The following is a 15,130-nucleotide window of genomic DNA, read 5'->3' on the forward strand; positions in this document are numbered from 1 at the left end:
TTCTGTTCTAGACTCTATTCCACAGAATATTGCTGCTTCTGGTATCATATTTTCTGTTTCCAGTTTTTATTTTTGCTTTAAACTGCATATGAAAGGCATTAATGGAAACAGTAAGGGTCTCTGTTGTTGGTCTCCAATTTGTAGTGCTCTGTGGTGCAGAAGTTAGCAGTGGGCCTTGATTTCTCGGTTCACATTTATTCTTAAGGATGCAGTGGGCGTGGTGCCTGTTGCATATATACCTGCAATATTTACAGAGAGTGCTTTGTAATTGTTTATCTTGGCAGTATGTTTTTTTGATACAAGTTTTATTTTAGAATATAAAACAAAATGCTTAGTCATGAATGCTGTTAAAAATAACAAACCCATAAGCAGAGTTTTCATGGTAAAATACAAAGAATATACTGCTAACACAGGCTACATCCAATGTAGTCACGATAGCCGAGTTCCCTGATGAATGCCTTTAATAAGAAATTTTGCAGTGAAAATTATTGGACATTCATATATGCTGACTTTGAGACCTTTCGGTCTTTATTGTCTTTCACGTCACCCCCATTTTTTTAGAGAGTACTTCCCCCTCTTCAGATGGGACAGTACCTACACTACTGCTGCCCATTAAAAAGATAAGTAAACGTTGATTGTGTAACTGCTCTCAGGATCTTGCTCCAATATTTAAATCTACTCAGGAAATTTTCGGCAATTTAATAGCATAAAAAGTTTTGTTTTCGGTCACATTGAGGAGTGGAAGGTTATGCTGCTTAGTCAGCACTCTACCGAGCTAAAAATAAAATATTTACTTGCCAATCAGCCAGCTTCCACATAGCTTTCTTAGTGCCACACAGTAGATGTTCTTTAGAAAGGCAAAATATAAGTAAAAAGGATCATTTTTTTAAATCTGTGCAATTTGCTGAGTCCTGTTTGCACCATTCATATTCCTACATGAGTGTCAAGATCTGAAGATGTTCTTGTATATAGGACAGTATGCTACAGAGACCATGAAAGCACCTCAAAGAACTGTTAGTTTTGAGAATATGCAATCGTTTGGAACAGGAGTACTGATGTTTTATAACTAAAAACTGCAGTTTTCCAGCCCTTAGAATTACTCATCAGAGGTTCAGCAGGTAGCAGCTGTTATGTGTGTAATATCTAAAATGAGCTTTTTCATGTTCCAGTACAGCAGGACCCTCATTCCGAAGTGTTACATAGAGCATTGATCCTTAGTTCCTAGGTTAAAAATTTTTGTTAGAGGATATTAGAAATGCTTATTTCTTTAACTTTCTGGTTAGGTAGTGTTTTCTACAGGGAGTGTGTTGTTTACATTAGTAAAGTGTAGTAGGTGTCTTACATATGGTAAGTTTTCTTAAAGTATGGTAGGCTGCTTGGTTGACATTTCCAGAGTTCTTAAACTACATTTTCTGCTGAACAATCTAGGTTAAATCATTGTCTATCAGGTTAGATGTCTGAAGAGCCTGTTGGATAGTTTTGCCCAAGCCAGGTGATATTTTTTATGGTGTTTTGGCTGCTGGAAACTTAACCAGTCATAGTTACTCATCTAACAGAAGTGTCTTTTTCTTGTCACACCAAATCTTGACCTTTATACATTGTCTCACTCACTTTCTTCACTTTTCTAATTTTCTAGGTACTATTTTTAAGCTGGTATATAATTTCTTTTTCTCTCAAACCTTTGTATCCTGCCATTCATTATCCTCAACCCCTAGAGCTTCTAAGTATTCCTCTTGGTCTGCCTTGATGGAGCAGGATTGACTTAGTGAGGGAGCAAACTTTTGATGATTGCATTGACCAGAGAAGCCTGTGCCCACTCTTCTTTACTGTGACTTTGCACGCTGTTAGCTCGCTTAGCAATTTTTATACTAAGGGGCAAATAAGAAGACTTCCAGCTTAGCCTCTTTTTGAATTATCACCCAATTCAGAATGGGTGAAGTGTGAATTCATGAATTTTAGGAAGTTTATAATATACCAGGGAATGCAGTAAGGTGACTGGTGGAAATCCATGGACTGTCATGGACTGCCAGATTTGGAAGAAACCTAGACTGGTTTGTCACTTAATGTGGACTGATGGCTTGAGTGTCACCACCTAGGTAACTCCCCTTGGGTGGTCCCCATCTCCTCCACAGCCCTGATTATTTAGGTTTCACTGACCCTCCTCTCCTTCTCTTTCAGAATGAAGTATCAGAGAAACACTTCCCGCCTGTAGCTGCCTGTCAGGTTAGGTATGTTGGAGGCCTTGGATCTGTCCTCTTGTGCTCTTTCTGGACTGCAGAATTAGTGGGAAAGGAAGGATTAATTTGTCATTTGGCTTAGAGTAAACATTTGTTTGTTCAGCATAAAATCTGATGAGGTTTCATATGGCCCTCTAAAGTTTATTAGATGAGAAATCTTCAGGTTTTTGCATGCGTATCAAAGTATGCATGGTAGTCACCTCCTATTCCCATCCTCTCAACAGAGAAATAAATTACACAATTAAATATAAATTTATTTTTACATTAATAAAATAGAATAAAACCAATTAATTTAAAGCTAGAAGTGTTGAGGGACGAAGGTATTTTGGTTAAATTAAAATTGGAAATAGTCTAAGATTTAGAGTAAAAAGTAAGTAATAAGCAAAACTATATGGATCACTTTGACATTTACTTTATCTCAGGAATCATTCTTTTTTTTTTTTTTTTTTGCCGTATGCGGGCCTCTCACTGTTGTGGCCTCTCCCGTTGCGGAGCACAGGCTCCGGGCGCGCAGGCTCAGCGGCCATGGCTCACAGGCCCAGCCGCTCCGCGGCATGTGGGATCCTCCCGGACTAGGGCACGAACCCACATCCCCTGCATTGGCAGGCGGACTCTCAACCACTGCGCCACCAGGGAAGCCCTCAGGAATCATTCTTGATATTAGTTTTCAGTTGTACTAGAGATGTGTTGACCATAGTGAGGACAGGATGGCATCTGGTAACTTCTTCATAGTCTTGGTTTATTTATTTTCTAATGAAGGAAAAGAAAATACAGCATGCAAATGAAGGAATAAGGTTGGGACTTTTTTTTTTTAGCTTTCTGATTGCTTAGATTTTGATTGAATACCCAAATTTTAGAAAATGATTCAATTAGGAAAAGGTTATTTGTTTTACAAAGGGATTTGTGAGAGTTATTTAATATAATAGCCTAATTCAGTAAATATTTAATCTTAAAATCACATTTTTGGACATGTTATTAGTTGACATTGTTTTAATTAGTGATCTGAGACATTTAAAGCTGTGCTACCTACTTCTAATTGAAGATCAAGTAGAGGTAAAGTTTATCAGAAGTGACATTGTCACTCAGTTTCCCTTGGATTTTATTTTCCAAAATTCCATCTGCAAGTTCCTAGGAACCTGGCCATTGTCTGTGGTACTTCTGGTTGCTGGGGTTTTCCAAATATGTAATGTGATCATTGTGATGAATAATATTAGTATTCGTTGTGAATTGTTCTGCCATTTACCAAACTATTCAAAAGTGCACTGTCTTAGGTGTTGCAGAATAAAATAACTGTTAAATCTGTGGTATATTTTAGGATTAAATAGTCAAATAACATTTGATTTTTATATATGTTTAATATTAAAAATGGCCTGATTTACTGGATTTAGGATTAACTTTTAAACTACAAAATGGTTTTCTTTAAATAATTGATTGGAGATATGGAATAAAGAACATTTACAAGGTTTGTGGGAACCTTCCTTTAAGACTCCTCCATACCTTAAAAATTTTTTTAGGTCTAAATTGGATTCTTTGGAGAAATTGATCAGCTTTTATCTTTTATTGTATGCCCCTTAAACACAGTTGAAGAGTTAATTTTTTTTTTAATTAAAAAAATTTTTTTTTACATCTTTATTGGAGTTTTATTGCTTTACAGTGGTGTGTCAGTTTCTGCTTTATAACAAAGTGAATCAGTTATACATATACATATGTTCCCATATCTCTTCCCTCTTGTGTCTCCCTCTCTCCCACCCTCCCTATCCCACCCCTCCAGGCGGTCACAAAGCACTGAGCTGATCTCCCTGTGCTATGCGGCAGCTTCCCACTAGCTATCTACCTTACGTTTGATAGTGTATATATGTCCATGCCTCTCTCTCGCTTTGTCACAGCTTACCCTTCCCGCTCCCCATATCCTCAAGTCCATTCTCTAGTAGGTCTGTGTCTTTATTCCTGTCTTACCCCTTGGTTCTTCATGACATTTTTTTTTTCTTAAATTCCATATATATGTGTTAGCATATGGTATTTGTCTTTCTCTTTCTGACTTACTTCACTCTGTATGACAGACTCTAGGTCTATCCACCTCATTACAAATAGGTCAATTTCGTTTCTTTTTATGGCTGAGTAATATTCCATTGTATATATGTGCCACATATTCTTTATCCATTCATCCGACGATGGACACTTAGGTTGTTTCCATCTCTGGGCTATTGTAAATAGAGCTGCAATGAACATTTTGGTACATGACTCTTTTTGAATTATGGTTTTCTCAGGGTATATGCCCAGTAGTGGGATTGCTGGGTCATATGGTAGTTCTATTTGTAGTTTTCTAAGGAACCTCCATACTGTTCTCCGCAGTGGCTGTATCAATTTACATTCCCATCAACAGTGCAAGAGGGTTGCCTTTTCTCCACACCCTCTCCAGCATTTATTGTTTCTAGATTTTTTGATGATGGCCATTCTGACCGGTGTGACATGATATCTCATTGTAGTTTTGATTTGCATTTCTCTAATGATTAATGAAGTTGAGCATTCTTTCATGTGTTTGTTGGCAGTCTCTATATCTTCTTTGAAAAAATGTCTATTTAGGTCTTCTGCCTATTTTTGGATTGGGTTGTTTGTTTTTTTATTATTGAGCTGCATGAGCTGCTTATAAATTTTGGAGATTAATCCTTTGTCAGTTGCTTCATTTGCAAATATTTTCTCCCATTCTGAGTGTTGTCTTTTGGTCTTGTTTATGGTTTCCTTTGCTGTGCTGAAGAGTTAATTTTAAAGTTAATTTTTATGTTGGAAATGTTTTGTGGATTCTTGTGAAATTGTGTATGATTATTTTTATTTGCTTCATGATGTTGAGCTCTGTATTGGATTTGCTTAATAATCGCATCAAGGAATAAACTGTGTGTGATTGAAAGGAGCGCTGCATTTAGAGAAGTATTGCTGTTGTTTTCTGTTAACGCTTCTCCATATGAACCTTTCAGTAGTCTTTCAGACTTTAATTTAACCTGCCTTTGAGTTCTTGAAGGCAGAGAAGTAGTAGTCATTTCATGCTTGCTGTGGAACATTTAATAGACATAGATAAAAATCTGTCAGATGTACATTGGTTGTTTTTCCGGCCGGTGTTACTTCTTGCTCCCTGAGCCTTCTCAAACCACCCAGCTTGGCCCGAGGCTCTGATCGTTACACTCTTCTAATCTGAGTCTGTCTGCTTTTAGGAGTGTGCAGACTGGTGCCTAAAATGGAAGTAGATGTTAATGGAGAGTCCAGAAGTACCCTGACCACCCTGCCCTTGCCCGTGGCCGAGGTGAGCTCCCCGGGAAAGGCAGAGGTGGAGAAGCCCCGCTGTTCCAGCACTCCGTGCTCGCCGATGCGCCGGACTGTGTCAGGCTACCAGATCCTCCACATGGACTCTAACTATTTGGTTGGCTTCACGACTGGTGAGGAACTCCTGAAGTTAGCCCAGAAGTGCACAGGAGGTGAAGAGAGTAAGGGAGAAGCTGTGCCTTCCTTGCGCTCCAAACAGCTGGATGCAGGACTTGCCCGTTCCTCTCGTTTGTATAAAACCAGAAGTAGGTACTACCAGCCATACGAGATTCCAGCTGTCAATGGCAGGAGGCGAAGGCGGATGCCCAGCTCAGGAGACAAGTGCACTAAATCTTTACCTTATGAACCTTATAAGGCCCTCCATGGGCCTCTGCCTCTCTGTCTTCTTAAAGGTAAGAGGGCTCACTCCAAATCTCTGGACTACCTCAATCTAGATAAAATGAACATCAAGGAGCCAGCTGACACAGAAGTGCTACAGTACCAGCTTCAACACCTGACCCTCAGAGGGGACCGTGTGTTTGCTAGGAATAATACATGAGTGACTTGCAGAGGATGTAAACCAGTTTAGGTCAGCCTACACTTGGCTAGAAAATTCCACTGTTGTACTCTGTACAGGACTCTTTACATTATAGATGGTTAAATCAGCTAAGTGTTCCTGGAACATAAAAATTGGATCAAATTTTGAATACAGGAATGAAATCACAGGTACTTGAGGTGAAATCATTCTAGAGCACGCAACTGCAAGGAAAACAGAATGTTGACCATTAGTTTGTATCGCTTTTTAGCTGGGAAAAAAAGGCTTTGGTACATTAATATCGTCTTTAAAATTCTGATACTCAAATTGGAAATGTTATCTGCTTGGTTGTTGCTGACTTGGTATGATTCATTAGAAATTTATATCTTAAGTACTCAAGTACTTCTTTAATCTCTGTACTTTACTATAAAATATATGTAATGATTTGTTTTATGAAATTTAGAACTTGAAGATTGCTAAATTGGACCACGTTTTATTTTTAAATATTGAGTTTAAATATTTTATAACTGGTTTTGCACTGAAAAAAATTAACATTTCAAATTGACAAGAGAATAATCTTTCGTCACTTGCTTCAATAATATTATTGAGCAGTGAATTTTTTATTTCCGCATGGAAAGTTATTGATCTCTATGGCTGTAAAATATTTCTTTATAGCGTTATTAAAGTGTGTCTTAATAAAATTAAATTTGGGATACAAAGTATTTATTTTACAATGGGTGGGGGGAAACTTTACAGGAAAGTTTCCAATATGAAGTTTTCATAAGTTGAAAAAGTTTCCTTAGTGCTTATTTTCTAATTTAAAATTCATCTGGAACTTTAAAATGGAAAGGATTCTTTAAATTGTGGATTATAGGCATAATACTGATTGCATCTGAATGTTCTGTAAGTGAATGGAACTCTAATAGAGGAACTCATGATTTCTACTCTCAAATGCTTAAACTAAGTATGAAGTGATACCATTCAGCATGGCATCGGGTCATTTCAGTTTTAGTTCTGTGCAGCACAGGCACTCATTGAAATTCCACTTTCTAGGATTAGTGCAGGAGCCTAAAGTGCTTCTACAGTTTTAATGGGTTAATCCTGGATTACTTAACAATTTATGTCAATTGCACTGGTTTAATTTGTTGCTAAAGAAATAATGCCCTGGCTTTAGTAACAAATACAGCTCAACTATTCTTGAACATATTTTGAAAAAAAAAAAAATGTATGTAATGTACCTTTTGTAAAAGTTTCTATTTCTTTTTTTCTTTTTTGACTCTTGAAGGTGCAATTTATTACTGAATTGGCATTTCTGGCAGCATAGACCTCCTTATTTTAAATTTTATTTTGGGGGCTGTGAGTTTCTAAGGTGTTAGCAATCTTGCTTATAAAATAAGAACACCTTTTAATTAAATGAGTAGGTCATTCCTGGTGCAGGTGTGACTTTTCTTTGGCCAGAATGAATGACAAACTATTTAGAGCAGAATAAATATTAGAAAACCCTAGGAACTCTCAATCAACGTTGATTATACTTCCACTGAGGCAAATCATGTGAAAGAGCCTCAGGGAAGTTGGCCCATATCTTACTGAGTTGATCAGATTTCTTGGTGGGCTGGAAATTTTCAGCTATTTTACATTTTAAAGTAAATTGCACCTTTGTAACATATTGTATTGACGAATGATCACTAAGATTAACTATATCTATACAGTCATTAGTTTGACAAGAAATAGAATCCTGTCAGATGCCAAAGAGTTGGGATTTTTACGTTTAATGATTAAACACCATTATTTATTGATGACTTACCCTGTGGAACTGTATTATTTCTAACTATGAAATAAAAGGGTGATATAAACACACATTGTTGTGTTGTGCTTTAACGAGGTCCATCATCAACAGGCCAGTTACTGTTCAAGGATTCACCAAAGCAGTTATTTTTAGATTCCATTTTTGTTAAAGAAAATAAAATAATAATTTTGCATTTAGTGCTCGTTCACATTTCAAGGTGAAGAATGTATTCATGGCAATGGTATGTGTTGAGTCACACAACTGTGTGACTGTGAGATCTGTCTCTGCCCATGCGCCTACATAATTTCTTAAGCTAAATAAAAATATGTAGCTATTCCATTTTGTTTTTAAAGACAGGTGTGAAACTCTGCAGCAAAAGTGGGGGGGGGCGGTTAAAAGTTTGAGATATATTTTCTATTATGTGATTAGTAAATATATATAATTTAAAGTTCGGTTTCCTAGAAAGAAAGTTTCGAAACTCAGGGTCAGTGGTTTTCAGAATGTGTTGGCAGAGCCCCTTCACTAGCTCAGTCTTGCTTTCCCTACACTTGGTGCTTATGCTCCAGTAGTAGGTAGTGGTATCCTATCAAGAAAAAAGGTTAGGGAGGATCTCTAAGCTGGGGGGGAAAAAAATCACATTTTCTTTAGCCTTTTAATATGGTTTCTATTTTTAAATTCTTTTCCCCTCCATTTTCATTCAATTTGATATTCTGTGCTAAACAGGGCATACATTTGGCCGTCATATACTTGCTGACATTATCTTAAAATACATTGCAGTATCATATAACTTTAATTCTTTAATTCTTAATTCTTAATTCTTTAATTCTTAGGCTCAGCTGCTGCATTAAAGTAGCAGTAGAGTTCAGTCCTTGCCTCAGTCTCAGGTGAGCTTCTTTTGCTCCTCGACTTTTGCTGCATTCGTACTTCTGGTTCCAGGGCTCCCAGCGTCGGCAGTCAGGGAAGAAAAGACTCTATGGGGATGGATTAAAATGTAAACCTGTTCAGATCCCCATGTCTTCCTGCCTCTGGCTCAGCTAGGCTACTGTTGAGACCCATTGAGTCCTCTCCATCGCCCCTTGTGCCCTTTAATGCCCAAGTGTGGCGCGCTGTCTTTTCCTTCCCTGAGATGTTTATTTAAATGATTTCAATATTTGAGGTGTGGGAGCTTTTAGAAGATTCTAAGTGAACTTTTAAAGGCAAATCGGCCTTTCACTGAAGAAAATATTACTTGAGATCTTGGGAAAAGCAACCTATGTTTACTAATTTTCTCATTCTTACATACTTTTGTCTTGGAAGGGCTTTTATTCCATTATAGCCGTTAACATTTTTTTAAGGGAACTTTGAAATGACTGTGGCCTAAGTGGTTTGTTCTCAGTCATGGAAGGGAGAAGACAAGTCTGTCAAGCATAAATGGCGTAAATGCTCTAGAAGAGTTGGAGTGGAGAGAGAGCAAGGATGTACGTCACTGTAATGCAGAGAGGACAGCAAGTCTTAAGTAGAATTGCCTTTTTACACAATGGAATTGGATTAGGGTAGTGGAAATTGATGAGGAAGATTGCCTTGGAAATATAATAAATATGATTATAAAGCTAGAAGTGGAGGTTGTCAGCCCTTAAGGATGCACATTCTACTTTGTAGTGTGCTTTAGAATTATGAAATGGTTCTTCTGATACATTACGTTAGAAAAAATTCAGGATTTTTCTGGCTGATGAGAACACTACTAGAAAGAAATCAAAATAAGAATGGGTTTGATACGTTATTTTGAGTTTGCTGGGCTCACAGGTCACTTCTTTAGTTGGGGGGAAAATGTTGAATTTGTATTCTTGCCACGGTAAAATGACTTTGTGTAGGTTTTGTTAAATTATTTCAGAGGAAAGATCTGAAACCAGATCTCCTACATGTTGTCACCCCGATCTTGGGGTTGTCTTTGATGTACAGATTTATCGGAGAACACAGGATGAGAGAAGGGAACTCTTTAAACAGAAGAACGCAACATCTACTGGAATGAAAGAGTTGCTGCACAGACAGTGGAATCCTTAAGTGATCCTGGCTGAGGTTGCTTCTGGAATAAAGAGCTTCGACGCTTTTGCTTTTGTGGAAAAGTTTAACGGCACTTTAAAAGTTGCTACCGAATGCTCTCGAGAAAGGGTTCTTACTGTGTGCCGGTGCAAAGAGGGAGGGGAACACTGGGTCCATGATGTTGACCTTTAAGTCTAATTCACCGGGAAGAGTATTCTTCACCAAACTTTTACGTAAAAGGCTTATATGTGGAAATATATATTTGGAAGACCTTGAACCCTCTGTGCCTGGTCTAATGCTTCAGTTAGGGAAAGGAACTTAAGCAGTAAGAAGTTCTTGAACTTAATGAAATTCAGATTTTGGCTCAGGGTTTAGAGTGGAGGTGGCAAATACTGAGCATGCATACCACCATGCTCCCTACCTGTGCATGTGGCAGACATCACTAATCCATTATTAGTATCAGTGTACATTCTCTCTCTGAGTCCATATGTGACCTTATTATCTTTCTTAACCCAGCACTTTAGGCAGCTGCTAGTGAATTGATCAACATTACAGTGAAGATAAAACCTGTTTGCCCACCACACCCTCTGCAGTGGGTTATAGTGTGAATTTAAAAATGGTCTGAACGTTTTTTGAGGAGGCCATTCTGGGCCCAGTCTTCTAACCAGAGAACAGAGGAGAATTCAGAAGGTGCCTACTGAGAATATGCAGGCATTCTGGGGACAAAAGAGCTTAAGATGGATTTCACCTTCAAGGACATGCCTGTTATTGGGAGAGGTAGGGCAAGGTAGCATAAGATGTATGCCAAGTGAGTGTTTTGTAGAATAAATATTAATTTAAGAGAGGAGCTTAAATCCTACGGGACTGAAATCTGAGAAGGAACTTATTCATTTTTCTGTCAGTAGCTTGGCCTATATACTGAATGTGCTCACTTAACATTGCTGTCTGTGTAGAAAGTGAAAAAAAGTGACTTGATGGGGAAGTTTGGGGAGATGAAAAATATGGGGAAGGCAAAATCTTAAAATAATTGAATCTGAGAAGGGTCAGGGCATGCCAGTAACGTTCAGTGGTTACCTCCACCTTTCTTCTAGGTGGCCTGCTAAGATGGACTGACCCACTTTCTAGAAGAGAAGAGTTAAGGTGGTGGGGTAGTTAAAGAACTGAAATATTGGAGTTGGGGACAGGGGAGGTGAGACCTATGAGAGAATAAATGGATATTTTAGTGATTTGTTTTCTCTTGCATTGCCCTTTATCCTGGGGTTGGGGGGGGCGGTGACTGAGAGGTTTGCTTTAATTATTTAGGGTCTGAAGTACATTTAAAAATGTGTATTCTTAATGTAGTTTGTGTAAGAAATGAAACTACTATATGGTAAGTGTTTTGCTCAAGAAGTTTCCTAATACAGATTGTTTTTGAAATGACCACCTGGAACCCTGCATTTTTGGTAGATTTCTGTATTTTACTTTCTAATGTTTATAAAGTTTGAGTTTTGTTATTCTTATGTTTCACATATATGTTTAGTGACATGCTCATCTAATGAGAAATTGATGCAGTTATGGGGGAAATGTTTAAGGGATTAGGTATTTATAGGAGTGAATACTGTTTTCTGGCAGGCCACATAAGGTAATCCACTCATAGTTCAGAAAGATATTCTCTAAACGTGACAGACTGACTCTTTTTTTAAGGGCAAGAGCACACATTACATTTGGTATAACATTGCCTAACTACTTTTTTTTTCACCAGAAATTCATTTCTTAAATGCTTGCTAGATCAAGCCTTCAAAGTAAATAGGTGGGATTGTGTATTTTTCCTTCAGATTTTCTTTAAAATTTTCCTTTTTTTTTTTTTATTTTTTGAGGAACCTTTTGACTAGAGATGCCAGAGAATAAACAATTGAAAACATGACTTTCCCCACTGGGCCGGGTTACTCTGTTTAGAAATTATAGGAAATGCTGCAGATGATAATGGTTCCTAATTTGTGAATAGAAAAGTTGTAAGAGCTATCTCATTTGTGTTAGGCTAGACTTGTGGTGCGACTAGTAATGAGAGAGGGTTCCTTTGTATATTGACAACCAGATATAGTGATCTTATAAGGCTACAAAGAGAATGTTCAAAGAACTATGATGGATTTTATATAAGGTGTATAAAAGCAAACAAATCCTTGTTTGAAATAGAACCATTGAGACGATCTATTATAACTTATCTGTAGGAATTAGTGCTCCTTCAGATTCATGATTCAACCTTTATTTCTTCATCCACCAAATATTTGTTGTGATGTATTATGTGCCAGGCACAGGAATAAGTGATGGGAATACAAGGTGAGTAAACACAGAAGCCATAGTCAAGAACAAATAGTTGCATTTTAAAATGAGTGGTTCTAATTAAATACAGATTTAAGATTGTTTTGAGCACACAGATGAGAAAGTTCCTAATTCTAGCTTACGTGTGGGGAAAGCTTCACTAGGGAAGCCATGCTTGGGTGTGGAGAGTGAAGAGAAATCTGCCAGGTGGGTAGGAGAGGGGAGGACTTCCCAGGCAGAAGAGAATGCCTGAATGGACAGCAGTCATGTATCTTTTTAAAAATCTCCAGCAAAGGAAATCATGCTGAATCACAACTGTAGTTTAACCCATGTTCTCTGGTGAAGAACTTAGCAGTGAAATTTCCAATCATGGTTCTTAAACTGGCAAACAACATTTTACAGTTAGCATTTCTCCTAATTCAACCAATTTTTTACTGTAAAGTAGCTTCTCCAGGCTCATGGACCCTCTCATCTTTTTTTGACTTTGGCAGCCCGGAGGCTTCATAGATATTAGCTGCATCTGTGCCTGGACGAGGAATAAGCATTTTGGTACCAAGTAGCCAGTTTCAGGCCCTGTTTGGGAACATAGCTGGAAACTCTGTGTCCTGAGTGGAAGTCCAAGATGCTCCTACTGCACAATCAGCCTGGTAAGAAGAGTGGGTAGGGAATCTAGCTGGCTTTCTCTCTCCTGCTCTTATTCTTCAGTGCAAAACAGAATGAATGCCCTGCTCTGCAAGCTCCAGAACTTATCCTTAATAAATTCTCTTTTAAGGGAATTCCCTGTCAGCCCAGTGGTTAGGACTCTGCACTTTCATTGTTGAGGGTGCAGGCTCAATCCCTGATCAAGGAACTAAGATCCCACAAGCTGCGCGGCCAAAAATAAATAAATAAAAACAAATTTAAAAAAATTGTCTTTTAAGATTAAAGGATGTTGTTTTGGGAAACAATACTCACAGCTCTAAGGTTTTGGGCAACTGCATCAGTAGAAACGTACCCGCTGTAACCACTCCCAGAAATCTCTCCTGCACGTGTCTTTCTAGGACTTAAAAGTACTGTTTGCTGAAGGAGAGGGGAAGAGAAGCAGGTGGAAATGTCTGGGAGCGGTTATTTTTTTTAACCTAAAGAATTTTTAATAGTTAACAGCTTAGTTCTCAGTTCCCCTCTCTTTGCTTTAAGGAGCCAGCTGTAAACAAAGAAAATACTAAACAGTTAAAATGCTTGGCCCTTCACATAATGTCCTGTAATTGTGATCATCTTGATTTTGTGGTTTTAAAGATACCCACCCTGGCTCTACCACTTATTTGCAGGATGTGGTTGATCATGAACCTTAATTTCATTTTTTTAAATAAAATTGGAAGAATAATTTTTACTTTATAGTTGAGAATATAGTGAGAATTAGATATAATACATGTAATATAAAATGCCTGTCACCTAGTAGTTGCTGAGTAAAGTGCAGCCATAGGCAGTAATAAAATGTCTTTGAAACCCTGATTTGCCGTATCTTCATTCACCCCACAACTGCTTTAAAAAGGTTCTATATAGTGATATAAAAGCACTACATTTAAATTCAAGGTTTTTGGATAAAATATTGCAAAATCTCAAACGTGTGTGTGAGTGTAAGTTATGGGTGAATATATGTTGCCCCTCACATGCAATTAATAAAGTAAATTTGTGTTTTCTGAACTGTGAACATCCCAAGCAGTGCAAACATGATCCACCTGGGTGAGGGAAGAAAATATTAGACTGCTTTTAAAATATTTTAAATTTTATCCTTAAAACCTTTTTATTTGTTGTATACCTCATGTATGTAGTTTTCCAGTATAATAGTAAATGCATGAAATAGATGAATAAGTATACATTATATTGGAAATATCAACTCAGTTTTTTTAAACTTTTTTTTTAACTCATGACCATGAGTTTGAAAATCGCTGAATAGCCACATCCATTATATCCTGAAAATTCTTCTTGTTGAGGTCAAAATATTTTCTTAGAATTTTATCTTATTAAATGTTTGAACATGGCCTTGAGATTTAGGAAGATTAAAACATAAGAACCATTTAAAAATATTTATGGACAGTTTTATTTTGATTCTTATTCTACATTTTTTTGCTAGTAATTTTCTATCCAGTGCAGTAAGTTCCTCAATTTCTTGGATTTGCTTTCTAGTTCCTAATTTGAGGTCTTGATACAATTTGGGAAAGAAAAGATAGTAGAAGAGAACCCACCTGTCTTGATAGGTTTCTGAAGTTTGTGAACCTTTTCTTGTGCACATGTTATATTTTTGGTTAGGGACTTCTGAACCATGTGGTGAAATATTCGCTGAACATCCTACTTTCAGAATCCATTATTAGTGCCTCGAGTGAGATCGTGTTCTTGGTGATGGCTGTTTAGTCATGTCTTTTAAGAGCATGATACTGCTTTGCCCTGCAGAACTTTCGACTTCTCATCCCACAGTTCTTTCAGGCAGCCATCTCTGATAATTTGAAGAGCTTTTTTTAAAGAAGATTGGCAGAATTCCTAATCTCATTCTTTGGCGTGTGACACCCTTACAGAATATGTCTCCCCAGTGGTCGATTTCTCTTCTGCTGACAGCTAAATTATTCATATGATTAGTGTCCTATCCTATCCTGAAAAAAAAAAAAAAAGAGTAGAGTCAGAGACTGTGTTCTGATACATTTTGTTGTCAGGAACTTTGGCAACAATGACAGAAAGTGTCTAGAAGGTGACTTCTTCCTCCCACTCGTCTCCCTCTCCAACTCCTTGCCCTCTTTCCCCTGTTGCTGCTGCAACTTCTAAGAGCCAGAGTTGACCCCCACCCTCTCTATGCCCAGGCTGCTCCAGCTCAAGGCACGGAGTTAGGTGTGGTCCATAGCGCTTCCTCCAGGTAACCTACACTATTCTCTCCATCTTTACCACCGTCCTGCTCTCATCAAACTATACAGTATAACGTACCCCAGAAAC

General features: G+C 37.7%; 1 protein-coding gene across 13 annotated transcripts in view; it reads left to right on the forward strand.

Moving 5' to 3' along the window:
* The window catches only part of MACIR (macrophage immunometabolism regulator), a 322,019-nt gene that overhangs the window by 11,231 nt on the left and 295,658 nt on the right, over positions 1 to 15,130 (forward strand). For 4 of the 13 annotated variants that reach the window (XM_033853072.2, XM_033853074.2, XM_073802375.1 and 1 more), the window contains one exon: positions 5,444 to 7,923. The exons of 1 other annotated variant lie outside the window; for it this stretch is intronic. In XM_033853072.2, coding sequence (XP_033708963.1) covers positions 5,467 to 6,090 — 624 coding nt within the window. In that variant the 5' untranslated portion in view covers positions 5,444 to 5,466 and the 3' untranslated portion in view covers positions 6,091 to 7,923. Of the gene's footprint in view, positions 1 to 2,178; positions 2,229 to 5,443; positions 7,924 to 8,501; positions 12,817 to 15,130 lie in introns of those variants that run through there. 8 more of the 13 variants (XM_033853070.2, XM_073802374.1, XM_033853071.2 and 5 more) reach the window with 4 other exon arrangements.

The sequence above is a fragment of the Tursiops truncatus genome, chromosome 3 (assembly GCF_011762595.2).
Source record: "Tursiops truncatus isolate mTurTru1 chromosome 3, mTurTru1.mat.Y, whole genome shotgun sequence".
NCBI lineage: Eukaryota > Metazoa > Chordata > Mammalia > Artiodactyla > Delphinidae > Tursiops > Tursiops truncatus.